Below are 24,694 nucleotides of genomic sequence, written 5' to 3'. Positions count from 1 at the left end.
GGTGCTGTTGTTTCCTTCTTTGTTTCACTGCATTTAATTTTGGATTTCCTTCTTTTCACTCGGGCTTGATGCGCAGGAAGCCCTGGAGCGGGGCCTCGCACAGTGCGCAGAGCTTCATGCGCGAGACGCAGAGCGCGCAGAAGGAGGCGTGGAGGCACGGGAGCACCACCATCTCCCGCCGGTTGGTGGCGCACACGCGACACCGCTGCCGGGCCTGCTCTCGCCTCAGCTCCCGCTCCGCCTCCTGCGCCTGCGCCGCCAGCCTGTCCACCTTTTGCTGCAGGCTCGCCACCTCCTCGCGCGGCACCGCACTCGGCACTGACTCCCGCCCTCCTATTCACCGGCGGCGGCGGCGCCAAGTGTGAGAGTTGCGAGAAGTGACACGAAATCGGAGTAGAGCGTACGCTTTTCGAGCTTGCGCTGGAGCTGGGCGATCTGTTTGTGGAGGTCGTATTTCTCGCGTTCGAACTCGAGCTGCTTCTGCTGAAGCTCGGAGTTGGCCTGCTCCAGCTCGCCCAAGCGCTCCCACACGGCGCTCTCGTTGTTGCTGCTGCTGTCTGTACATGCACGCACCGCCGATGGTCACCACCTCTGCTTCAGCTCGCGAGGAAAAAGAAATACATAAAAAGGAAAAAGAACGAAGACAAGAACGAAAAGCGACGGGCACGCACCGTTATTGGAGGATGAGGGCATGATGAACTGGCCAGCATTCTTGGTCGATAACCTACGAAAGGCCAAAAAGGTCAGCATAAGCGAAGGCGTTGGGTGACAGAAGGCGGAGAGTGAACCGTTTATCCTTTTTGTTGTTGGCGATGAGAGATCGGGGGCTGAGGAGCGGCGGCAGCTGACGGTCCTTCTCCTCCCCCGCCGGCAGCTGCAAGCCGACCGACGGTTGCTTGCCCTCCTTGCTGGCCTTGGTCTTGGGGCTCTTGGGCGAGCGCGGCGTCTTCCTTCGCCCCGGACTCAGCACTGCGCGCGCGTTGCATCAGTGAAATACGACACACACGACAGGCACGACACACGCGACACACAGTACGAAGTAGGCCCGCGCGTACCCTCAGCGGCGTTCACCTTGAAGGGGGACCCGGGTAGTCGTATGTTGCGCAGCTTGATATCAACAAAGTGCACGCCCCCCGCCGGAATGGAGAACCACACCACATATCGGCCTGATGGGGACGACGCTCGACGGCATGAGATGACCGAAGCAGCAAGACCAAGAAGGAGCGGTGGGTGGGTGGGGGAAAGTCGTCCGTACCGTCTCGAAGATCTTCGATGCGAGCGTGTGTTTCATCGGCTCGCAGGAGAATGTTTCGTTTGCTCGTGCCTTCATCCCGCTCCTGCCTGATCAGCTCCACGTCGAACACATCTCCGCCCACCGTCCGATTGCCGCCTGCGCATTGCATCAACCAATCCATCTGTTCGCATGAGCGACACGACACAACATACGATACACGCCACGCCACGACACGCCACGACAACAGAAGAGGTGGCGGACCGAGTTGGTCCTTGGCCTGGATCATGAGGCTGTTCGGTTTGCCAACGAGCACGGCGCGCGTGCCCTCCAGCTCGGTGACCACCTCGCACTTGGTCGGATCCGTCACGGCTGCCCCCCCCCCCGAAAACGTCAGCGCACACCTCCGCCCGCCGCCCGCCGCCCACCGCAACCCGCCCGGGCGGGGGTGTGTGCGCACCTTCGGTCACGGTCACTTTGATGGGGCACTGGTGCACGTCTTCGCCGTCGTAGGACACCGTCAGGCGGTACCGGCCGGCCACGCTCGGCGTGTAGGTGGCCACGAACATGTGCCCCGCCCTTCGTCGCGGCGTAACGACCCGCAGCGAGGACGACGCCAGCTTCGCGATGCCGCCGTCGCCGGCCTCGGCTGCATCGGTGACCACCTCGCCGCTGCTCTCCCTCCTTTCCTTTCCCTTGTCCCTGGCCGACGTGGCCGGGTCGACGGCGGCGTGGTGATCGTCTTCGTCGGCGTGAACGAGCCGCGTGACCTGGCCCCGAATCCGCGGCACCGCGGCCGACTTGGACCCGCGCCGAAGCACGCCGCGGCCGCTGCCTCCCTTGCCCTTGCCTCCGGAGCCGTGACTGCCTCCCTTGTCCTTCTTTCCTCCTCCGTCTTTGTCGCCTTCGCTTTCGTTTTCGTTGTCGCCCTCGATGTGCACCAGCTCCACCGTGAAGTGCTTCGCCTCCATCGACGCCGCAATCTGCTGCGAGGGCTGCACACACGAGGCCGCCACGCAAAGGAAGACCATTACTTCTCGAGAATGAAAACAAATAAAGATGTATCGAGAATTATAGAGAAATAAATGGGCAGTAATGGGAAACAAGCGAACCAGAATGAGGAAGGAGGCCTTGGTGGCCACGAGCGCCTTGTCCACTTCCCCGCCGAAGAGGGCGCAGGCCGCATAGACGGGCTTCCCGGCGCCTGCGTGGGAGGCGAGCCGCAACACACGAGTGTGAGCGCGGAGGAAAAGAGGGAAAGCTAACAGTGCTCGTGAATCACCTTTGATGACGGGCTTCAGGCTCTCGGAGGCGAGGTCCACCGCCCGCCTGCCTCTGGCATTCCTCAGGTTGACATTCGCACCTGCATTCGCGTGGGAACATTGGAAGTTAATTTTGTTTTGTGTGTATACGTATGTAATAAAAACAGACAAATGGAAGGGTACGTACCATAGTTGATGAGAAGCTGGACGACGATTTCCCTATTTTCCTGCACGGCAAGGTGCAGCGGCGTACCTGCGGTGATATAAAGTTGTTGGTAAAGACATGCAGCCAAACGAAGGAGTTGGGGGTAGAGGTACTTCCGTCTCGAGAGGCAAAGTCGATGTTGGCCTGATGTCGGATGAGCAGATCGCATAGTTCGGTGTAGCCCTGCATCGCCGCGCAATGCACTGTGCACGACACGACACGACACGACACGACACGACACCGGAGTGAGTCGATCGATTGATTGATTGATCACTTTAAGCCCAGCGGCAACACTCGCTAAGCGTACGTGGAGTCCACCCGTCTTTGTTGGGTATGTTTACATCCGTGCGGGAGCACGAGAGCAGCTCGCTCACAATCTTGTGGTGCGCGTAGTAGCACGTCACATGCAGCGCCGTCCACCCTGCACACACGTCAATTAATTTTTGGGAGACTCTCATGGAGCCAGCCACCAGGTGCTACACGCATACGAACCGTTTTGGTTCTGTAGGTTGGGATTGGCGTTGGATCGTAGCAGGAGGCCCACCACGTCCCGCTGGCCCAACGCCGCCGCCCTATGCAGCGCTGTTTTTTTTCGCCGTGCGCGCGTGGTCAGCACAAATAAAACAAACCACACAGAGAAAAAGAGTGTTGATGGTGGATGGGTGAATACCAGAATGCCCGAATTTGTCTTGAATGTCCAAGGCGGCCCCGTGTTCGATGAGGTGCCTGGCGATGGCCTTGTGTCCCTTGTCAATGGCCCAGTGCTGACAGCAGACAGAGAGTGAGAGAGTGGTGAGCTGGTCGACTGTGTGTTGTGTGTGTTGTGTGGTGGATGATCGCAGAGAGATAAGATCCAGGCTGAGGCAGGTACGTACCAACGGAGTCTGTAGGTCGCCATCCACGACGTCGAGGTCCGCCTCACGCTTGGTAAGCAGCGCCACAATTCCATCCTCGCCCTTCTGCGCCGCCCTGCGGTTGGGCGGTACATGCACCACCATCGGCAAGGGCTCTGCATGAGTAAAATTCAAAGGCAAGAGCGAAGAGCGAAGCGAAGAGCGAAGGGGGGGGGGGCAGAGAACGAAGAGCGGGAGAGGGAGGCGGAGGAACCAGTGGAAGCAGGTGAAGCCGAACTGATCGGTTTCGTTGAGTTCGTGGACGGATTTGCCCTTGACGACGCTCTTGAACTTTTTGAGGTCGCCCACGCGGGCCAACTGCCAGATGTTCATCGCCTCCCCTCACGATTTGATGAAATCTGGTTTTTTTCCAGAGCATAAAAAATAAAACAAATAAAATATCAGCTCGCGTTGTTCGCACACCCGGGTCACCGAAGCACGTTCGAAGCACGCTGGCAACCGTAAATGGTGGGAAATGCTGGGATTGGCTGGACAATCCAAAAAAAGAATAAAAGAAAAAATGAAGACAAAAGAAAAGAAAAGAAATTTATTGGCCATTGGGTCCTAAGATGGAGGGGACCGCGCAAGTTGCATCCAGCCCAGCGCTACCTGAGGCCGCCAGCGATAATGGTTGCCCCCCCCCATTTGCATTTTTTATCATATGCTCTGAAGAATTACTTCAAAAGTGTAATTTTATATTGTATATACCAATCTATGGCAGGAGGGAGCAGTCATGACGACCACAGGCAGTACCACAACAGGATGCAACAGGCGGCGGCGCAGGTTCAGCGGCGACTGCGGGAAGAGGAGCAGCGGCTACGGGTCCACCTGCGCCAGCTCCAGGCCAACGTACGTCGATCCACCGCTCCGACCCATCGCTGCAGCCCCACACTGCTTGACTTGCTCTACGGCCTGCGCGCGCGTTAGTTTGAGGAGAAGATGAGACAACGGCAGGCGGACATGCACCGCCAGATAACGAGCGAGGCCGACGACATGAAGCGAAGGTCCGTGCTCACCCCACGTGCGTCGTGCGTTATCGTGCGTGTCGTGTCGTGTGTGGCGTGGTTCCGTTTCTTCGAAGAGCTGACGTTGGTTGAGTTGACCAGACACCAAAAAGAGGGGGAAGAGTTCAGACAGAAGATGGAACGGGAGAAGGTGGCGTTCGAACAGAGCATGCGCTCTCAAGGTCTGATCACACGCAACACCGCACACGCACACGCACACGCACACGCACACGCACACGCACACGCACGCACACGCACTGTTGATACGATAGGCACAATGCAAGGGCGCTGCTGACTCTGGTGGTCCACGACAGCGTTCACTTTGGGCATGGGCGGGATCATGGAGCGCGTAGCGGCAAAGACCAAGGAGGGCATGGAGGCCTACCAAGGTACTCGCAACCCCCTTCAGCACGTTCGCGCATGGATTGGGCCAAACCACATTTCTCTAACCGCTCGACAGTGCTCGCCCAGCGGCACATCCAAGAGGGCCTCGCGTTTCAACAGGCCACGGGGGCTCGTATCGCCAAGGTGCGCGTTGTTCAAGAACAGCAGCCCTCGTCTCGCGGTCGTTCCGGTTTTTTCTCACTCGCACGTCCGCCAGGCTGTGGAGGAGTTCAAAAGGGAGCAGGCCCAAGCCGCCAAGGACATACAGAGCAAGGTGGAAGAGGTACGCGCCCACCCTTCGCTTCTCGTTTCTCATTTCTCATTCGATTGCAGTCTCATTCGCGACTTCCCCTGTGTTGTGAACGCGTGCGTGTGTGTGCGTGTGTGTGCGTGTGCGCGTGTGCGTGTCCCGTATCGTGTCATCACAGCTCCAGAAGGAAATCCAACGGACGGTCGAACGGGAGAAGGAGCAGCTGTTCGATCCCGACCCGCGCTTCGCCCACTGCCAACTCACCGACGAGCAGAAGCGGCACTTCATCTCGCAGGGCTTCGTTCACGTACGCTCTCTTCCCGCCCTCATTTTTTTGTTTATTCGAGTTGGGTCGAGTGCCGTGGGAGGTGCGACGGTGTGAATGTCGGATACGGCCATACTGCGCAGAAAGCACCGCTTCCCATCCGAACAGCGAAGTTAAGCTGCGCCAGGCGGTGTTAGTACTGGGGTGGGCGACCACCCGGGAATCCACCGTGCCGTATCCTTTTTACTCTCTTCTTGCCCCGCCCAACCACACACAACATACATGCACCTTCTTTCGCATGCGATCAGCGTTCAATTGACCACCTTTTCCCTCCGCAGGTGCCAGGGGTTGTCCCACCAGAGTTACTCCAAGAGGCGCTCAAGCTCATCAAGTACGACCACAAGTCGTTGTGGGCCTTCACCCTTCAACTTACTTTTCTGGTAACGAATGTTGGTTTTTGTCACAGTTTCGAGCTGAGCAAGGGGTTCCGACCGGAGGAGCTCCTCGCCTTCCGCAGACCGCACGTCGAGGGCGGTTGGCAGATCACGGGTATGTGCAGCGCTTCAGCCAGCCCCCACTTTCTTTCTTTGTTGATAACAAGACTTCTTCTCCTTCTTCTTGCAGACTTGCTCTACAAGACGGCCGCGCTGCCGCTGGCCCAGAGCTTGATCGGCAAAACACACCCGGGCTTCGGCGGCCAGATCGCCCTGAGGTGCGCGCCATCTGTCGTTTTCATTCTTTTGTGTCGCGGGGGGGATGACTCACACGCGCCTCACGTGCGCGCAGGTTTCCGGGCTTCAGCTGCATTCCCTCGGGCGACGTCCCTTGGCTCGGCTCCGCCACGTCCTTTGTGTACCCCGAGGGCTGGCACCAGGGCTGGCACATCGACGGTACCCGCGGCGCACGACCAATGGGCCTGGGCTTTTGCCAATGCTCACCAACCAAGGCTGATCCAACGCACACACACGAACACACATACGAACACACACACACACACACACACACACACACACACACACACACACACACACACACACCAGGCCTGCACTCTCCTTTCAGCGGAGTGCCGCGCGGTCAGGTGCACAATTTCACCATCCTGCTAGGCGTCCTGCTGGGCGACGTGCCAGGTGAGCTTCCGCGCGCACTCCCTTTTCGCCTCACATAACAGTCAAATTGATCGTGTTGCTGTCATGCGAGCAGAGCCAATGAGCGGCAACCTGACCGTCTTCCCCGGCGGCCACCTGGCGCTGCAGAACCACTTCCGCAAGGAGGGCACCCAGGCCATCCACAACGAAGGGTGCGCCATCACGACCACCATCGCCCCTCCCTCTTCCACCCGCGGCTGCCTCCTGACGCTGTGTGCTCCCCCCCCCCATTCTGCCCCTGTATGCAGGGACAAGGGCATCCCGCGAGACCGTCTCGCTCTCGCGCCTCCGCACCAGATCCGGGGTAAGGCCGGCGACATCGTGCTCGCCCACTACTGCATGCCGCACACCGTACGTTTGACACAACACACGACACGACACGACACGACACGACACGACACACGACCGACAACACACTTGTTGTGCTGCCTCCGTACATTAGGTGGCGCCCAATGTGTCGCCCAACATCCGCTACGCGGTGTACTTCCGGCTATCGAGCGTGGCCCACACGCCGGGCACGTTCAGGAAGGAGGCCCTCACCGACATCTGGCTCGACTACGTGCCCCTCCGGCCCCTACTCGGCCGCCCCGCCCCGCAGCCCTGAGGAGCCTTCGTCTCGTCGCGTGTGCGCAAACCGCTGATGATGTATGTATGATGTATGGCGCTGGAGAGAAGTACAAAGAAGGGAGCTTTCGAGGGCTTCAAGGGGCGAGGACGAGCGGCAAGCCGTCGCTCTTGCCGATGACCACCATCTTGGCGTTGGACGAGGTGGCCAGCTTTTCCGTGGCTGCAAGAGGTGGTGTGCGTGGGTCAGTGTCAGTCTGGTCGTGATGCACCGGTGGTGAGGGTGACTAGACGACGACGTACCTTCGATGCCCTTCCAGCGGAGGAGCTGTTCGGAGATGCCCTGCGTGACGATCTTCTGGAAGTCGGCGATGCCCTTGGCCTCGATGACCTTGCGCTTGGCCTCGGCCTCCTCCCGCTGCAGCACCCACGACATCCGCTCCGACTCCTGCTCGGCCCGCAGCTTCTCCTCGATGGCTGCACACCCGACAAAAAGAAAGAAGACGAAAACGAAAAAAGAACGAAGAACCAAGAGAAGAATCAGGAAACATGAGAGGCTGGGACAGACCACGAAACACCGGCCGCGTACCGTGAACCAGGCGCTGGGGCATGGTGATGCCGTTGATGGGCGTTTCGTCGATGATGATGCCCCGCTCGCGGAGCACGTCGTTGAGCTGCTTGGTGAGGAAGGTGCTGATCTCGGTGCGCACCTGGGCCGTGTAGAGCCCCTTGGCCTCATGCGCCGACGTGAGCTCGCGAATGATCGACTTGAAGTGGGGCAGCAACACCACATCGGCGTAGTTCCGACCCACGGTCTGCACATGTGCCGGCCGCCTACGTTAGTCAGTGAGCGCAGCAACCAGCCCCGTTCAAGTTGTGGAGTACCTTGTAGATGTGCTGGACCTTGAGCGGGTCGAGGCGGTAGAGAGCGGAGACCTCGAGCTGCACGGTCAGTCCCTCGCGCGAGGGCACCGAAGCGGTGGTCTCCACCCGCTGCGTCTGCGTGGAGAACACCACGCACTTGGCCAACGGATTCTGAACGCCCAATCACGTGATCAGCATTTGTAAAACTAAGAGCAATGGTGTATGCCACGCGCTGTACCTTGAGATGGAAACCAGGCGAGAGGCTCTGGTCGGAGACGTCGCCGAAGAAGTCGAGAATGCCGACGTGTCCGGCCGGCACCACGCACCAGGGCTGGCAGGTAGCAAGGACCACGGCGGTGGCTCCCAGCCCGGCCAACGCCCGCCAGAAGCGCTTGCTGCCCTTGGGCATCGAGTCGAGTACCATCTGCAGGGCCTCCCGCTCGGGCGAGGAGGTGGATGTGGAGAAGGCCCGGCGGGCTAGGCGCTGGCCACTGGCCAAGGGCACGCTACGCCGAGCTGCTCCGGCAGTCATTGCGGATCGGAGGCCAGCGCCTGTTGTGGTGGTGAGTGGGCGGCTGGCTGTTCCGCTGCGCAGCAGAGTCGAGGCTTGCGGCCAGGCTGAGCGCGCCAGGCGGGGTGTGAGCGTGCGAGAAACTGGAGTGGTGGTGATTCGCTTCATCTGTGTGTGCGCAGTCGTTGTTGTGTTCGTTGATGCTTTGACCTCTGTCCCTCGACCTCTGGTGTTTGTTCGTACTTCTTCGAAGAACTTCTTCGCTCGGCGGACGGCTACAGCCATTGGCCAACTTGTTGGTTTTGACATAATGCCAAGAATGTTGGCCTTGTGGAATGTGTGTTCCATGAAAAAATGTCAATAATGCGATTATTTGAACCAAGCCAGCAAGGCAGTGCAACAGGCGGTATTCAGAAGGAATTCGGGTCTATGGCGCATACGTGACGCACGTGCAGAGTGGCAGGAGTTCGGTTTGCGGATCGCATTGGCTGGCTGCTAGCACACGGATGAGCTTGATGATGCAGATACGGGTGTTCGTGAACAAACATCGCCCTTTCATACATCTCACTCCAGGAGCTTGGTGGGACGGAACAACGCCCCTTACCGTAAAACCGGCGGGGCCGAGCGCCTTTGTTCTATCCCCACACTTCAGCCCTCACAACCACCGGCCTGATCAGCTTGCTCTACTACACCCGGCGAGCACCATCATCACCTTCACATCAATGAAGCTCGGATCCCTGTTCCCCTTCGGCAGCAAGACGTCGTCGACCTCCTCCTCGGAGAGCGCAGAGGCTGCGGCTGACAAGAAGCTGCCGGCGGGCTTCCGCGCCGGGCGCCGCGGCAGCAGCGACGACGCGGTCCAGCGAGCGCGGGTGGTCTCGCTCTCGCCGCGCTGCTCGGACGACATGGCGGCCATGTGCGGCGGTAGCGGCCTCAAGTACCCCTCGACCTCAGCCGAGGCCCAGGCCAACCAGGTCGCCGCCCTAGGCCTGCTCGACAAGAAGGAGTACGCGTGCACCGTACGCCAGCGGTGACGCCAAGTCGGGCGTCGTGGGTTCATTCGTCTTCACCCTCGAACCCTCTCCAGCATCGGTAGCGCCAACCCCCCAAGCGAAGCCACACCCAGAAAGATGAGAGAGACCACAGCAGAGGTTGTGGTTTTGACCCCCCGCAAGGCGTGCACCACCCACCGCTCGATGACCCCCACAATTCGTGGATCAATCCACGACCCCCGAGGTATTTGACAAATAAACCCCTTCAACGAACTCCTGCTCCTTCTTCTTGCATCGCTTCCTGTGCTGCGCCCACCTGATGTTCACACGATTTCCACTGTCTGAATTCGCCCTACCGTGGTCGGTTTTATCCCAGATCGACAGAATTCCACCAAGCTCCGGGCTTGGGAGCTCTTACGCCAGCGAGAGGAGTCCTCGGCGCCGGCGGCAAGGAACGAGGGTCAAGTCCTTGGGAGGACGCATTATCGGGGAGAGTTGAGAGAGAGGAGAACTCGCTCAAACCTGACCTGGGACCGGGAGAGCGACGGCACCAGTTTGGGCATCGCTTGGCAGGTAAGGAGTGACGACAAGAGCGAAGAGCGCGAAGGGGGGGACCTGCATTCCAAAGCGGCGGCTCATGAGGAGGCGCCAATCCAATCTTTGCTCGTTGTTGATCGATTGGCGAGGGACTGGGCAAGGGGAAGAGACATGCACCACTTCGAGCAATCTCTCCTGAATGTCCAGCACACAAGGGGTCCGCGATCTTGTGCTACCAGGCCGGAGGCCCCAATCAGCGATCAAGCACGGGGGCGTAGGCCTGGGGAAGAACTGTGTTGGTTGCATTACAGCCGGGGGTCGATCCCCCCGACGCACTTTCTCTGCCACTCCGTCTTCAGTGTTCGCAGGGGGAGTGGTTGAATCCGTCTTCTCTCCACGACCAACCTCCCGCAACCACTCGGTGTAACGGTCCCTTTTCGCTGACCAGCCCTTTGCAGACCAAACACAACAGGGCAGAGCTCTTTGGAGAGTTCTTTTGCCGCGGGGCCTTCGAAGAAACTTGGCAGACCACACGAAGGCAAGGATCTCTTCACGGCAAAACGCAAAACCTTGCATTGTGCGCGAAGATGACGTCACATAGCTAAGAAGTGACAAAGTGCCAGGCGCAGCCCCCTCTCCTGATTGACCCGGCCTGAGTCACGTGGGTTGCCCCTGATCACTTTATGGTTGTTGAAGTACACGTAACACTGCCGACACAGTGTAACATCCATTGCGACACGCACATATCGGCGGTGTAAATATGTGCCGATTGGTTGCTCGGTGCGGAATAGTTTAATCCGGCGGCCAATGGGCAGAGCTCGGTGACGTGGTGCCAACGCAACCACCTTAGTCACCGTAGTCCCTGCCCGTGTGCTTGACGCTACTGTCCGTGCGTCGGACGAACTGCCGAGGCACCGCAGCATAAAACCGGGGCTCTGCTTGTCCTCTTCATAACATTCACGGCCGCAGCTTGCCACAACGTCGCAGCATCAGCTCAAAGCCTCAGCACACCCAGCACAGCGCAGACCTCAACTCTTCTCTCCGCTCCGGCCAAGACACACACAACGCATAGCCATGGGCGAAGTGGTGATAGACAGACTCATCGGCGAGGGCTCGTGCGGCTCCGTCTACCTCGGGAGCCACCAGGCGACGAAGAAGCTGGTGGCGGTGAAGGAGGTGCGCAAGGACGGCTCGACGCGGAGCGGGCGTCTGCTGCAGCGCCTGGACAAGGAGGCCAAGGTCATGTCGTCGGTGCACCACAAGTACATCTGCCAGTACTACGGCCGCGTGGAGTCGGACGAGGCCTCCTACCTGCTCATGGAGTACGCCAAGGGCGGCGACCTGCTCGACTACATCAACTCGCAGGGACCCATGCCGGAGAAGAAGGCCCGCCGCATCTTTAAGCAGCTCCTCCAGTCGCTCCAGTTCCTCCACCGCGCCGGCTACGTGCACCGCGACGTCAAGCCCGAAAACATCTTCATGACCGAGGGCCTCAAGAGCATCAAGCTGGGCGACTTTGGCTTCGCCACCCGCTGGCGGCCGGACCACACCCTCGACGCCTGCGTGGGCACCTTTCCCTACACCGCGCCCGAGGTCCTCGACCAGCGACCCTACGTCGGCCCCGAGGTCGACGCCTTCTCCTGCGGCACCGTCCTGCTGGCCATGCTCACCGCCCGCATCCCCTTCGCCGCGCCCACCAAGAAGCAGTCCCTAGCACTCCTCCGCAAGGGCGAGTTCACGCTCCTGCCCGAGCACGGCTCGCCCCGCGCGGCCGACCTTCTCGCGCACCTGCTCCACCCGGACCCGCTCCAGCGCTACACGGTCGACGACGCCCTGAGGCACCCGTGGGTGCAGGGCTCGAGCCGCGCCGGCGCCCTGGCCATCCGCCAGCTGCTGGCCTTCTCCTCGTCTTCGTCTTCGTCCGCTGCCGCGTCGCCCTCGTCGTCGCCCGCGCTCAAGCGACGACGGACCGACCTGGCGGTGCTGGAAACTGCCCAGAAGACTTGCGGCAAGGCCAAGAAGACGGCCGGCTCCAGCATTCTCACCCGGTGAGAAGAGCGCAGAACGATAGCGAAAGAGGAGACGAAACGAGACGAGACGAGACGGCAAGAGTTAGATAACTCGACTTATTTATTTATTTATTTCATTATCTGATAGCACATAATGTCAACAACAACAATACACTCCTAGACAAGCTCTACATCAACATCCCCGATCGCCTTCGTTCTTCTTTCTCTTGCCACCGCACCGTCTTCTTCGCATCACTTGCGATGGTAGATCGGAGCATCAAGGCACGGTTGTTGGGGTATTTCGAATCAAACGCCCGAGTGTCACAGTCACCCTATCGCAAGTGTCACCCGGCAAAAATCGGAAAAGGCGCAGAACACTTCTAGAGCCGGTTGGATTTTCTTCCTAGCATGATGTCGACGAGAATCCTAAAAATTTCAAATCGCTTTCGGTTAAACGAATTTTAACAAAACGCCATGAATTCCTTCATAGTTTTCATTCCTCTCATAAAATATTGATAATAATTATACTTATTATAATTATTATGTCTCGAGCTTGCCACCAGTTTTCGCTTGTTGCCTCGCCCCCCGCAAGTATTGGCTTCAAGTATCGCAGAGCCAACTCACAAACCCAGCACGGGAAGGTGAGGTCCAAGCTTCAGCTTGCTCTTCCACCAGACGAAGCCACAGGCTCTCAACAGATTGTTTCTCCCGGGGATGGCGGACGTGGCAGAAAGGAGAAGTAAATCGCCCGGCGGGGTTGATCTCCAGATTCGATTAAATGGTGAGAGATGGAAGGAGAGGGGGGAGGCGCCTTCAGACTCATCTTCGTCGTCGTCGAACGAAGACGACGCGGGGGAGGCGTGGGAGGTGATGGCACAGATAGAGGACACCCTGCAGGCGCTCGATCAGGAGCAACAAGATGAAGGAGATGGCGACGAGAACTCTGCGGGGGACGAAAGCGAGGAGGGAGGCAACAACAACGGCCGAGGCGGAAAGGAGAAGAGGGTCAAGAGAACGAAAGCGACAAAGAAAGCGACCAAGAAAGAGCGAAAAGAGAAGGCCAAGAGCGAAAAGGCCAACGTGGATAAGAGAGAAGGCGGCCGCAGCCCGCGAGGCAAGGACACCGGCAAGAAAGGCGACGGCGCCGCTGCAGTCGCCAACAATGGTACACCGCCCTTCAGGTTTTTAGTTATTATTTGTAATTTTATGTATTTATTATTTGTATTTATTATTTTTTACCATAACTTTTTACGGGCGGGCACAAAAGCGGCTCTTTTATTATTATTTTTTGAATTTTAATTTATCACCGCCTGGTCCACCAGGTCCCACCTCGCCGCGCAAGGACACCCAGTCCAAGAAGAGCATGCTCCGCTTCCTCCGCTCCGGCCTGAGGGGATCGTCGGTGGGCCACTACAAGAAGAAGCAAGCCTGGTCGCACCTGTGGGAGGGCGCGGACCTGGAGGACCCGGCCAAGCTGAAGAAGGTGGTGCTCCTCCAGTCGGCGTGGCGGCGCCAGCTGGCCCGGCGCCTGCGCAAGAAGCTGCTGATCGCCAACGAGCTGCTCAAGACCGAGGAGAACTACGTGCGCGCGCTGTCGATCGTGTGCAACTCGTTCTACTACCCGCTGCTCATGCTCGAGGAGCGCAAGTCGCCGCTGCTGGACAAGAAGGACGTCGAGGCGATCTTCTCGGTGGCTGGTAAGCTCTACGAGGGCCAGCAGCTGTTCCTGGGCGCCCTGCGCGCGCGCATCATGGACCTGCGCGGGTTCGACCGGCACAGCGTGGGCGACATCTTCCTCGAGCAGACGGCCTTCTTCGATCTCTACACCACCTACATCAACAACTACGACACCTCCATCGGCACGCTCAAGCGATGCAAGAAGGACAACCCAAACTTTACCAAGTTCATTTCAAAGGTGCGCTCGAGCTCGAAAACGTTTTCGTTTCGTTCCGCTCGATTCACAGTTGGTCTCGCCACTCGCAAAACTAACTCCGAACACTCGCCGTTCGCTCTTTGGGCTGTCGCTTTCGCTTTTGTCTCGCTCGCATTCAGTGTGAGGCGAATGAAGAATGCGAGTATCAGGATCTGCCCTCCTTCCTCATTCAGGTTCGCATTTATTAATTTATTATTCTTATTATTTACTATTTGTTTTGCATGCTGATTGTGAATGTCGTATGATAATAACATCTCGCCACAGCCCATACAGCGGATCCCCAGGTATGTGCTCTTGTTGGCCGACCTCATGCGAAAGACGGCCAAAGGCGACAAAACCTATCGGCAGCTGAGGTATGGCACCGCTCCACACATTCTCTGCATTCCTTGGTGGGTCGCGGTGGACCTCCGCTGACCGTAAGGCTCTCGTCCGTCTCGTCTCGCGGCGTTTGCAGCAAAGCGGTGCAGAAGATGAGGGACATGACTTCCTACTTCAACGAGCAGAAGCGAGACGCCGAGAACGCGGACTACGTTGACCGCCTCTACGCCCGCTTCCTGTTCCCGTCGACGTCGTCGTCGGCCGGGTCGGCCAAGAAGGGCTCGCCCTTCCGCCCGGTGAAGGAGGGCGAGAAGAACCCGCTCCTCGCCGACTCCAAGAAGCGGCGCCGGTTCATCCGCGAGGGCGACGCCGTGCTGATCAAGCGGGAGAAGAACATGGGCGGCAACGTCATCATGAAGAAGCCCTCCACCAACAAACGCGGCCGAGGTAACCACCCACACTTATCTATCCACTGCACACGCACTACCGCAAACGCACACGACAAGCACTAAAAACACGACACACACCGCACACTCGCACATACAGAGCGTCGTGTGGTGCTGTTCAATGACCTCCTCGTGCTGTGCTCGCCGATTCAACCCAACTTGCCGCCCTCGCCATCGTCTCCCTCGACCTCGACCTCGTCGTCCGGCGTGCCGGTCACCACCGAGTCCCGGACGCGATCCTTCCGGCACTCCATCAACCTGTCCGAGTGGAGCAACTTCCTGCCGCGGCGCGAGAGCCGCGAGGCCGCCGACTCGACGCCGCCGTTCCTGTCTCCGCGCGCACGCGGCAGCGTTCTGAGCATGCGCAACAGCGCCGGGAGTCGCGGCCAATCCGGTGAACACCAGGCCGGCGAGGCGGCCGGGGGCGGCGCTGGTGCTGACGGGCCGGGGTCGGGCCGGCGCCACCGTAAGACCATCACTGAAGGCGGGCCGGCGCCGATGTTGTCGCCGGGCGGTGGCGCGTCGCCTCTCAACGGTCCGACGCTCAAGGTGAAGGAAGTCGAGGAGCTGTGGAAGATCCAAGCCGTGGTCGGACTTCCAGAATCTTGTACCTCTCCCCTGTCTCCTGCTTCGTTTTCGTTGTCGCCTTCGCTTTCGCTTTCGTTCTCTTTCTGACTTAGCTTTCGTTCTTTTGTGGGCTCCGTGCGCAGATGGTGAGAACGTGTTTCAGATCAAGAGCTTCAAGTACACGTACCTCATGGCGGCCCGCACGCCCAAGGAGAAGGATGAGTGGATGCAGGTCATCCACTCCACCAGGGAACGACTCTACCGAGGTACTTTCATCACTCCCACCACTCAACCCGTCAACCCGCCATAGCAGTTGCCACAACAACTCACGGGTCTTTGTCTTCTTCAGGCTCGTAATCTGTGCCGCCAATCTCCAATGTACACAATATCCCCTATTCTTGTCGCCACGCGCCTCGACACCTCGCCCTCGGGTTCGAACCCGCGAAAAGCGAGCACACCCGAAACAAAGATCACAGTTTTCAGGCGAATTTTTCGCTTAGTTTCTCCACCACAGCCAACGCAACGGATCCTGGCGAAGTTTCCTGGCGCTTCCCGTCCCTCTGCTCCTGGTCGTGCACCACCATGCCACGCCCCTTGGACCACCTACAGTCTCCCGTAGGGCAAGGATGGCTATCTTAGAGACTTGACCCCTTCACCTCCAACAGCACCTTCACCTTCATTTCGCGCCTCAGTACCTCCACTCCCAACATTCTCCTCTCCAGTTTTATTTCCTCTTTATTTCTGGATATATCTCAGCAATATCATGGAGCTTGAACTTCAGCTGCCTCCCCTGGTATCGCCCTCGTCCTCCCCCAGCCTTCCTCCTGCATGCACCTCTTCTTCATCATCGTTTTCTTCAACTTGTCGCGAGTCGCTACTCGCCCTACCATCATCGTGGCACACATTCGCACCTGCTGCATGCGACGCTGGCGCGCCTCCTCGTCTCCAGCTCATCCCTTCACCCCTCTCCTCCTTCCACTCGCCTCTCGCTTCTTCCTCTACGCACACCAGATCTCCTTTCTCACCCTCAACATCAAACGACGACCTATCCACGCCCTCTTCTTCATCTTCTTCTCTAGCACGATCTTCTCCTTCTTCGACCTCATCATCATCAACTACACCGAGTCCTTCAACCCTGTCTTTTTCATCATCGGCATCATCGTCATTGCCCCACCTGGCGAACGAGCTGTGGTGGGAGGTCATCGGGCGGCTGCCGCGCCTGTCCGACCGCATGCGCATGGCCCAGGTGTGCCACCGCTTCCACTCCCTCGTCTGCTCCCACCTCCGCTTCCTCGACCTCTCCTCCTCGGGCGCGCACCACCACCACCACCACGCAGACTGCGACTCGGCCGCCCAGCAACAGCCCTCGACCAAGCTCGCCCAGCTGGCCGAAGGCCTCGATCGGTTCCTGCAGCACCTCGGCCGCAACTGCCACAACCTGCGCGGTAACTGCCCTTACGGTCATTGTGTTGAAGTGGTGACGCTGATCGCTTTGGCTTCGTTTTCGTTCTTTTCGGGGGGGGGGGCGTTCAGGCTTGGTGCTGCCGCCGAAGGTGACCTCTGGCGTCCACCTCGAGCGGGTGGCGGGCATGAAGGGCCTCACCTCGCTCTCCCTCTACGGGTGCTCAGCCGTGAGCGACGACGACCTCGCGGTACTCGCCCGCTCCCCGTCCCTGGCGGCCAGCCTTCGGCTGCTCCTCCTGTGCGGCACCAACATCACCGACGCCGGGCTCAAGGCACCCACCACCCAGCTTCTCTGCCACTCTCGCCATACTTGACTGACGTGGCTGTTGGGGCTGCTTCAGCACCTGGCGGCGTTCACAGGCCTCGAGCGCCTGCACGCCTGCGGGACCTACACCACCTTGGAGGGACTGGCGTGCCTGCCCTCGCCGGCCCGCGAGACCGGTACGTGGTACCACCCTGGTCGGCAACTCGTGGGCCAAGGCTCTAATGTGGTATGTGTGTGTGTGTGTGTGTGTGTGTGTGTGTGTGTGTGTGTGTGTGTGTGTGTGTGTGTGTGTGGTGTGTGTGTGTGTGTGTGTGCAGCGGTGGTGCACCAGGAGCACAGCCTGTTCATCTTTCCGGGCATGACTGAGGCTCTGAGCATGCAGAGGAAGGGCATCTCCTACAATCCGTTCAGCCTCTTCTCCACGTCGCTCATCCCTTCGATCCACAAGAATGTGCGAAGAATGCACGAAACCATCGGTGTGTTCAAACCCCCTCCCCACTCTCTGCTCTTCTTTGATGCTTCGGCAAAAACATTCTGACAAAGACTGACGCGTCGCACGACGATATGTTCAGCGTGGCTCGAGAAGCGCCAGATGGTGCTGGACCGGCGCATCCGAGACAAGGACCACTACGCCAAGCACTACATCCGACTCAACGTACACTTCGAGCCCGCCCGGCATCTTAGCTATTACAAGAAATGGTTGATGTCGGTTTGGAGCAAAGAGAGTGACTTGTGTGAGGGGCAGGAGCGGGAGAAGGCGATGGCGGCCCTGCGCAGGAAGAAGATGTACATGCGGCAGCGGGATCGCATCGACGCCGCCGGGCGCCAACTGGCCGACTCGCTGCTGGCGTTCCAGATCGTGCACGACCTCGGCCTCATCCGCTCACGCTGGTGGGGGTGAAGTGGTTGACGGCGCCAACATAAACAGTGGGAGGTGAAACTAAATGTGCCGGACTGCCCAATCAGTGAGTTTCGGCGAGTCAATGCAGCATACAGCCGAAGCTTTTTCAAGGGCCGATGAGCTTCCAATTGGCTGCTTTGTTCCCGGCCCCAACATAAACTCGACCAACACCCAAGCAAGCCTTTATCCAGTTCCATCGCCTTCCCAACCCGACCACAATGCACCACACCTCCCACCTCTCCATCGTCGTCAGCCTCTTGATCGTTGCTGGTCTCCTCAACGCGTGTGCCGCTTCCTTCAGCCCAGCCCATAGCCTCACGTACCTCCACCTTCTCCCTTAGTTGTGGCGCCCACACGTCTGACCATTTGGTGCCACTCTAGCGGTGTCTGGTACCGGGAGTCGGTCGGCGGAGGCAGCGACGACTGCGTGACCACTGAGAGATTGGTCCAGTCCGGACCCAACATCACCCTCCTTGCCGCCCCTGGGTACAGCCACCCGCAACAAAGCAACAGTTGGGAGATGGACAACTTACATCATTCTCTGTGTAAAAAAAAACAGAAGTCAGACTGGTTGGTATGCTTCGCTCTTCCAGGGCATCGGTGTGGGCTACGGTCAGGTCCCTGACAACGGCTACCCCATGTGCGGCGAGGTACTGTGCAGAATTTCTTCTTTATCTTAAAATCCACCACAGGGCGAGGATGTTGGCATGCAACAGAACTACTCGGCTGACCCTTTCTTGTTTCTCCCTGGCCCAGACCGATATCGTGGTCGTAGTAGCGGATGCCAACCTGCTGACTGTGACCTACATGCCCAACCCGCCCAATGACTACTGCCCCGTGGGATATGGCGGCGCCGTCGTCAAGTACACCAGAAGGCTCACTCCCTGCTGATCTTTGTGCCCACCGCAAGTTCACTTTACAATGAAGTAGGTTGATGTGTCTGTGACAATTGATTTCTGTTTCATTGCATACCATTAATTTAGAATTTTAAAATATTATTGCAGTGTAGCGCATGGGTATGTCTACTACTAGTAGACTGAATGAAAAGTGTCTACTAGTCTACTAGCCTGACTGTGGCTTGGTGGGTGGTACTCACTTGATGGAGAGAGAGGTTTGCTGTATTCGATTGTAGTGAGAGTCGCGCTAAAAACAAGTTCTCCTCCGATCCACAGTTCTTGGGTGATGATGGTGCCGTTGCCTTCGGTGAGCGCCGTGGTGATCTCAACGTTGAGTTGCTTGTCGTCGTCGTCGTCGTCGCTTAGCGCTTCACTCGGTCCAAACCTTAAGGACCGTAGCACCGGTGTTGAGTACGGCGAGAAGGACCCCTCCGAAGTTTCTCTCGAACAGCCCCTCCTCACCGAAAAGCAGAATTCAGCGCCAAACCCTCACGCAAACACTTTTCTGTCGTCGGCTTTTCGAGAATTTGAAAATCATTTTTTAAATCAGGAAAAAAATGACAGGAAAATATTAATCGTATAATGAAAAAGAGAAGAAATGTTCTCGTATCGGTGCACTTTGCTGACGTGGCACTCCTCCGACGCAAAACGTCCCCCCTCCCCCCTGCTCTGGCGCGGAAATATTGTCGACTTGTTTACACATTCCCGGCATACCTTTAATTTAGAATATAAAAATAATATTATTGTTATTATTTTCAGTGCGGCTGACTCATTGGTGTGTTCGTGTCATTCTTTTAGGGCAGCAAACCGAATGCAATGGAGTGGGTGTTTGTGGTGGTCACAGGGTTGGAGGTCGTCACGCCCACGTAGACCATGCCATCCACGACGAGGGCGCCCGTGCCAGCGATGTGGAACCTGTTGGTGTCCTCCCACAGCTTCTCGCCCGTGCTGGTGTGGAGGGCCTTGATGGAGGAGCTGCCGTTGGCGGGGGACATGCGCGTCACCGCCGTGGCAAACAGGACGTCGTTGGCGACGGTGAGGGGCTGGTAGGCGTAGAGCCAGCTCTCCAGGGGGTACTGCCACACGATGTCGCCGCTCTTGATGTTCACGGCCGTGTAGGTGGAGCCGGTGGTGGCGACGACGCCGGGCACGGACGGGTTCTTGAGCGTCTGCGAGACCGAGGCGCTGTTGGTGACGGGGAAGAAGGCGTGCGTTCCGTTGTTGGCCCCGCTCCATTGGATGCCTCCCGCCACGCCGCCTGGCCCAAGCACCGACGCCTGCATGACGTAGCCGTTGTCCGGGTTGATCTTCCACACGCCGCTCTTCTGGCCCACGAGGAGCACGTCGCGCCCCTTCTCCAGCTCGACGATCATCGGCCCCTGGGCAAAGTCGGACTCGAGCCCGCTGTCGGTGGGACAGTTGAACGAGAGGGCGGGCATCGTGAGGATGGGCGTCGACACTCCGCACGCGGTGTTCCACGCGTCGTTGGACGATATGCGGCGGGACCACAGAGGGTTGCCCGTGATCATGTCGAGCGCGAGAACGGACCCGGCGTGGGCCTCCACCGGCAGACACGGGTCCTGGTCAAAGTGGGCTCCGAGAGCGTCCATGCGCGCGTGACACTCTGTGAGACCAGGGGGTTGAGGTAAAGGTTGCCGGTGGCCACGTAGACCTGGCCCCTCTGTATGTCGATACTCGGTGCGGGACCCCACACACCCGCTCCCACATAGCCGGCAGGGAGCGTGTAGGTCTTCCACAGGAGGGTTCCGTCGGCCACGCGGACGGCCACAATACTGCCACGGAAGGAGCAGCATTCGTAGCTGGGATCGCTCGCCGCCTTCTCTTCGGATGAGGCGACGCCCACGTAGGCCGTGCCAGCGTATATGGTGGCCGGCTGCGTCATCTGGGCAGTGACGTGGGACTCTACCTCTAAGGTCCATGCCTTGCCGCCGTCGCTCATGCGCACGGCAAACAGTCTGCCGGACATGCGCGACCCCGCCACCACGAGACCAGAGTCGGGGTCCACCGACGGTCCTCCCCTGCAATAGTCGTTATCGACCCCAGTGATGCCGGCCACCTGAACGGACCACGCCTTTGCTCCCGTCTTGGCGTTGATGGAGGTGAGGAGGCCGGACGAGGGCTCGCAAAAGTAGAGGTAGCCATTTTGTGCAGAGAAGTGCAGATTCCTGCTGCGAGCCGCCGTTAAGTGGGTACGATAGCAGCGACGATGTCGAGCGAGAATGGGAGACGGAGCGCGAGCGCCTGCTGCGCGAGTACCAGAGACTGGAACTCGAGGTGGCAGCCGAACGGCACCTTCTGCTCGACTCGAGCCCCGCGGCCCTCACCCAGCAGACGCTACATTTGCACAGATAAATAATGTCTCTTTGTACAGTCGACTCTCTTTGAGGCCCCGCGATTGATTACGCGCACTTGGCTGGCTTGGTACGCACGAGCTCGTAGAGGGCGTCATCCACTGAGTCGTCATCAACGCCATCATCGTTGCGGTCGACCTCATCATCACCTTCGTCCTGGTCGTCATCATCCTCATCGCTGTCGAAGTCGCTGTCGTCTTCCTCCAGGGGCGCCCATGGCCGGTACCTGCTGACGCTGTCGGGGTGTTCGCCGGTGAACCACGGGTGGTCGAGGGCGTCGGCCAGAGTGATCCGCTTGGCGGGGTCGGGCGCCACCATGGACTTGATCAGGAGCACGGCCTCGAGCGACAACCCTGTCGGCAGGTCGAGCTCACCGCGCAGCGACTTGGCCAGCGTCTCCTGGTCGGTGGCACCCTGGAACGGCGATCGGGCCGTCACCATGGCCATCAACACTGAAATTCCCGAGCAACAGAGAGATTAGCTCATTGTTGGTGTCATTTCTACATAAAAGGAGATGTGATGTGCAAAAAAGGAAATGTTGCATGGAAGCAGCGGTTACCTGAGCCACAGGAGAAAACGTCGGCAGCAGCTGCGTCATAGGGTCGGTCGACCCAAACTTCGGGCGCGGCGTAGCCTACGGTTCCCGCTCGCCCGCTGACTTTCTTTTGCGGGGAGTGCGTGACGGCCAGGCCAAAATCTGGCGCGGACATAATCGTGAGTGTTGGTCGCGTGGCAGAGGAGATATCAGATATGAAAATATATGACAGAACTTCGGCATACCTGCCAGCATGAAGTGGCCCAGCTCGTCCAGCAGGATATTCTCCGGCTTGATGTCCCTGTGGGCCAAGCCCTTGGCGTGGAGGTGTGCGACGGCCGCCAGCAGCTGTCCGAAGCGCCTTCTCGCCGAGCGCTCCGTCATGGGGCCGCCGTGCAGCAGGCGGTCGCACAGGTCGCCGCCTCGCGCGAACTTGAGGAAGAGGTAGAAGTGCTCTGATGTCTCCCAGGTGCCGAGGCATCGGGCCACGTTGCGGTGGTCGAGCCGCGCCATGACGTTGGCCTCGGTGCGGACCCGGTGGAGGTTGAGCGCGGCCTTGGCCGAGGTGCCCTTGCGCACCACCTTGACTGCCACACGCTTCCCCGAGGCAGTCAGCGAGCCGCAAAAGACCGAGCCGCAGCTGCCCTCACCCAGCTTACGCGTGAGCATGACCGGTGTCGTTTCTGTGGCCATCATCGCTGTTGACGTATACATGTAGTGTTGGTGGTGGTTGAGGGTGAGCAGCTGTTGTTGTTGAATTGCTGATATTTCGAGTGTGATGGGCGCGCACGATCTTTATATAACAAAGCAAACAGGAGTTGGCGGTTGCCGGGGGCGGATGGTTGCTTTTAAAGGGGTGGATTGGAGATCAGCGAGGAGAGTACGACATTTTGCGATGACGTTGAGAGTACGACATTTTGCGATCAACGTCAGGATGACGTCGCCCAGCCCCCTATCGGAAGCAGCCCTGGTTATTCTTGCCGACTGGCAACCGGGCGCAAGACGGCCAGGTGACGCCTGGGTCGTTACACTTCGGCCCTATTTCGCTGTGGTTACCTATGAACCGCTTCCCTAAAAAAGGTGACCGGATTTGGCGGTGCAGTTCGTCTTCCACACCTTTTCTGCCAACGGAGTATCGGGTGGAGCAAGAGGAGCAAGAGGTCGTCTGGTTTCGTGCGTGTGTGTTTCGTGCCGCGTGGGGGAGTGTCTCTCTGGCACTCTTCAATGTCGAACGAGAAAGGAGAGACGTTGCTGGTTTGTTGCATCGATTTGTTTCTTGTGTTGTTTTGTTTTCATACAAGAAACACACAAAGCGCTGGGTGGTGACTCAAAGGGGTCGAAGAGGCCTCCTCGTTGCGGGTGGGGGCCAGTGCTGGGTTTGGTTGTGGTGGGGTGCCGGTGGATAAGGAGCTCGCTCGTGGGGTCGGAAGCGAAGGAGGTGTGTCGTGTCGGCCGACTCACTTCGCTGACTGTACGGCGGGTGGGTGGCGAGACTCCCTCTCGGTCGGTCGAGCCGAATGGGGCCTGCCTGCGGGCGCGGATTGTCGCCCGGCGCGCTGCGGAGTGACTCGAGCGGAGGCCGAGGCTCGGCTAGCGAGAAGTTGAATGGGTGGTGGTCATCGTCGTTGCGCTGCTGCCGGTTAGGGTGTGGGTCATCGGCTGGCCGAGACGGGGATCGGGACCGACGTGGAGTTGAACTCGCGCATGAGCCTCTTCTTGGTGGCGGCGAAGAACGAGAGCGGGCCGTTGGACGACGACGACTGGCTGGGCGAGGCGCCGACGGTGGCGGACTTGCTGTTGGGCGAAGAGGAGCTGGCGGTCTTGGGCCGCATCTTCATCCACGGGTGCTGGCAGAGCTGGGTCATGGTGATGCGGGTCTTGGGGTTGGGGTCGAGCAGGCGCGTGAGCAGGTCGACGGCCGACGGCGAGACGGAGATGGGCACGTCCGACTTGAAGTCGCCCAGCTGCACCTTCTTGAACGACTCCTCCTCGCTGTCGGCCTTGAAGGGGATCGTGGCGCTGAGCATGGCCAGCAGCACGGTGCCCAGGGAGAAGAGGTCGACCTCGGGTCCGCAGTAGCCGTGGCCCAGGAGCAGCTCCGGCGCCGCGTAGGGGAAGGTGCCCACCGACTCGGTCTGGTGCACGTCGGGCGACCAGGCCGTGGCGAAGCCGAAGTCACCAAGTAGTACGTTGCCCGACTCATCAAGGAACACGTTCTCAGGCTGTAGAGAGAAACAAAAAGAAATAAAATGTTAGTAAAAAGAAGAGTGTAGAGACATGTAGAGGGTGGAGCTTTTACCTTGATGTCGCGGTGGATGTAGCCTTTGTTGTGCAGGTAGCTGACGGCGAGCACCAGCTGCTGGAAGACACGACGCGCCTCGCGCTCGGAGAAGGCGCCGTGCTTGTTGATGCGGTCGAGGAGGTCGCCGCCCTTGGCGAACTGGAGCAGGAGGAAGACGTGGTCGGGGTTCTCGACGATGCCGTAGCACTTGCAGATGTGCTTGTGGACGAGCTCGGCCATGATGGCCGCCTCGGAGCGGGCTCGCTCGGTGGTACGGCGGCCCTTGGTCGAGTCCACCTTGCGGACCACCTTCACGGCGAGCTTCTTCTTGGCCTTGACGCACGAGCCGTAGTACACGGCGCCGGTCGAACCCTCGCCAATCTTCTTAATCATCTGAACGTGGTCGCCCATCTTGAAGTGTGTAGTGAAACAATAAGATAAAATAAATAATTGGAAGTGAGCGAGAAGGAGAGAGCGAAGCTGCTTGGCTTTGCTTGAGCTGATGGCTGCTTGTTGGTATGTTGAACTCAACCCGCACACCGACCCATTTTATCGTGAGCCAAGAGGTCGGCTCCCATGCGGCAGATGGGGTCGCTATCT

At 58.9% G+C, this 24,694-nt stretch overlaps 10 protein-coding genes across 10 annotated transcripts; 6 read left to right on the top strand and 4 right to left on the bottom strand.

The window, feature by feature from the left end:
- Nucleotides 1-55: 55 nt before the first annotated feature.
- Nucleotides 56-3,924, bottom strand: ACA1_184270 (Ankyrin repeatcontaining protein; the record flags this gene model as incomplete). The annotated part of the gene is given in 18 exon segments (XM_004345975.1): nucleotides 56-333; nucleotides 405-557; nucleotides 574-591; nucleotides 672-724; nucleotides 789-969; nucleotides 1,056-1,166; nucleotides 1,256-1,390; nucleotides 1,496-1,603; nucleotides 1,692-2,226; nucleotides 2,344-2,435; nucleotides 2,514-2,594; nucleotides 2,681-2,746; nucleotides 2,812-2,901; nucleotides 3,006-3,119; nucleotides 3,191-3,280; nucleotides 3,369-3,462; nucleotides 3,574-3,667; nucleotides 3,806-3,924. The coding sequence occupies 18 exon segments, from the start codon at nucleotides 3,922-3,924 to the stop codon at nucleotides 56-58; spliced, it is 2,412 nt and encodes an 803-aa protein (XP_004346025.1).
- Nucleotides 3,925-4,353: 429 nt separating this feature from the next.
- On the top strand, nucleotides 4,354-7,243 carry ACA1_184260 (Phytanoyl-CoA dioxygenase; the record flags this gene model as incomplete). The annotated part of the gene is made up of 15 exons (XM_004345974.1): nucleotides 4,354-4,440; nucleotides 4,519-4,612; nucleotides 4,673-4,777; nucleotides 4,910-4,984; nucleotides 5,056-5,123; nucleotides 5,197-5,262; nucleotides 5,408-5,536; nucleotides 5,833-5,885; nucleotides 5,961-6,043; nucleotides 6,119-6,206; nucleotides 6,281-6,384; nucleotides 6,535-6,621; nucleotides 6,695-6,791; nucleotides 6,888-6,990; nucleotides 7,082-7,243. 15 exons carry the CDS (start codon nucleotides 4,354-4,356, stop codon nucleotides 7,241-7,243), a joined length of 1,401 nt encoding a protein of 466 aa, XP_004346024.1.
- Nucleotides 7,244-7,340: 97 nt separating this feature from the next.
- ACA1_184250 (SPFH domain / Band 7 domain containing protein) lies at nucleotides 7,341-8,746 on the bottom strand (the record flags this gene model as incomplete). The annotated part of the gene is made up of 5 exons (XM_004345973.1): nucleotides 7,341-7,426; nucleotides 7,507-7,680; nucleotides 7,793-8,018; nucleotides 8,089-8,238; nucleotides 8,306-8,746. The coding sequence occupies 5 exons, from the start codon at nucleotides 8,744-8,746 to the stop codon at nucleotides 7,341-7,343; spliced, it is 1,077 nt and encodes a 358-aa protein (XP_004346023.1).
- Nucleotides 8,747-9,300: 554 nt separating this feature from the next.
- On the top strand, nucleotides 9,301-9,612 carry ACA1_184240 (uncharacterized protein; the record flags this gene model as incomplete). Its single annotated transcript, XM_004345972.1, has 1 exon — nucleotides 9,301-9,612. The coding sequence occupies one exon, from the start codon at nucleotides 9,301-9,303 to the stop codon at nucleotides 9,610-9,612; it is 312 nt and encodes a 103-aa protein (XP_004346022.1).
- Nucleotides 9,613-11,181: 1,569 nt separating this feature from the next.
- Nucleotides 11,182-12,159, top strand: ACA1_184230 (SNF1 related protein kinase, putative; the record flags this gene model as incomplete). The annotated part of the gene is made up of 1 exon (XM_004345971.1): nucleotides 11,182-12,159. One exon carries the CDS (start codon nucleotides 11,182-11,184, stop codon nucleotides 12,157-12,159), a length of 978 nt encoding a protein of 325 aa, XP_004346021.1.
- An 827-nt stretch (nucleotides 12,160-12,986) lies between these two features.
- Nucleotides 12,987-15,737, top strand: ACA1_184220 (RhoGEF domain containing protein; the record flags this gene model as incomplete). The annotated part of the gene is made up of 8 exons (XM_004345970.1): nucleotides 12,987-13,281; nucleotides 13,439-14,031; nucleotides 14,169-14,222; nucleotides 14,323-14,402; nucleotides 14,504-14,814; nucleotides 14,914-15,420; nucleotides 15,524-15,646; nucleotides 15,730-15,737. 8 exons carry the CDS (start codon nucleotides 12,987-12,989, stop codon nucleotides 15,735-15,737), a joined length of 1,971 nt encoding a protein of 656 aa, XP_004346020.1.
- An 874-nt stretch (nucleotides 15,738-16,611) lies between these two features.
- On the top strand, nucleotides 16,612-18,010 carry ACA1_184210 (uncharacterized protein; the record flags this gene model as incomplete). The annotated part of the gene is made up of 5 exons (XM_004345969.1): nucleotides 16,612-16,825; nucleotides 16,914-17,032; nucleotides 17,186-17,285; nucleotides 17,427-17,585; nucleotides 17,682-18,010. The coding sequence occupies 5 exons, from the start codon at nucleotides 16,612-16,614 to the stop codon at nucleotides 18,008-18,010; spliced, it is 921 nt and encodes a 306-aa protein (XP_004346019.1).
- Nucleotides 18,011-18,228: 218 nt separating this feature from the next.
- Nucleotides 18,229-18,901, top strand: ACA1_184200 (uncharacterized protein; the record flags this gene model as incomplete). Its single annotated transcript, XM_004345968.1, has 4 exons — nucleotides 18,229-18,329; nucleotides 18,392-18,496; nucleotides 18,570-18,660; nucleotides 18,767-18,901. The coding sequence occupies 4 exons, from the start codon at nucleotides 18,229-18,231 to the stop codon at nucleotides 18,899-18,901; spliced, it is 432 nt and encodes a 143-aa protein (XP_004346018.1).
- Nucleotides 18,902-19,700: 799 nt separating this feature from the next.
- Nucleotides 19,701-22,506, bottom strand: ACA1_184190 (protein kinase domain containing protein; the record flags this gene model as incomplete). Its single annotated transcript, XM_004345967.1, is given in 7 exon segments — nucleotides 19,701-20,528; nucleotides 20,540-21,092; nucleotides 21,121-21,168; nucleotides 21,191-21,261; nucleotides 21,357-21,730; nucleotides 21,838-21,975; nucleotides 22,059-22,506. The coding sequence occupies 7 exon segments, from the start codon at nucleotides 22,504-22,506 to the stop codon at nucleotides 19,701-19,703; spliced, it is 2,460 nt and encodes an 819-aa protein (XP_004346017.1).
- A 959-nt stretch (nucleotides 22,507-23,465) lies between these two features.
- Nucleotides 23,466-24,505, bottom strand: ACA1_184180 (protein kinase domain containing protein; the record flags this gene model as incomplete). Its single annotated transcript, XM_004345966.1, has 2 exons — nucleotides 23,466-24,035; nucleotides 24,113-24,505. 2 exons carry the CDS (start codon nucleotides 24,503-24,505, stop codon nucleotides 23,466-23,468), a joined length of 963 nt encoding a protein of 320 aa, XP_004346016.1.
- Nucleotides 24,506-24,694: the final 189 nt, after the last annotated feature.

The sequence above is a fragment of the Acanthamoeba castellanii genome (genome assembly GCF_000313135.1).
Source record: "Acanthamoeba castellanii str. Neff unplaced genomic scaffold scf7180000084745, whole genome shotgun sequence".
NCBI lineage: Eukaryota > Discosea > Longamoebia > Acanthamoebidae > Acanthamoeba > Acanthamoeba castellanii.
Note: the sequence above shows the minus strand (reverse complement) of the source record. Positions and strands in the feature narration are given on the sequence as shown.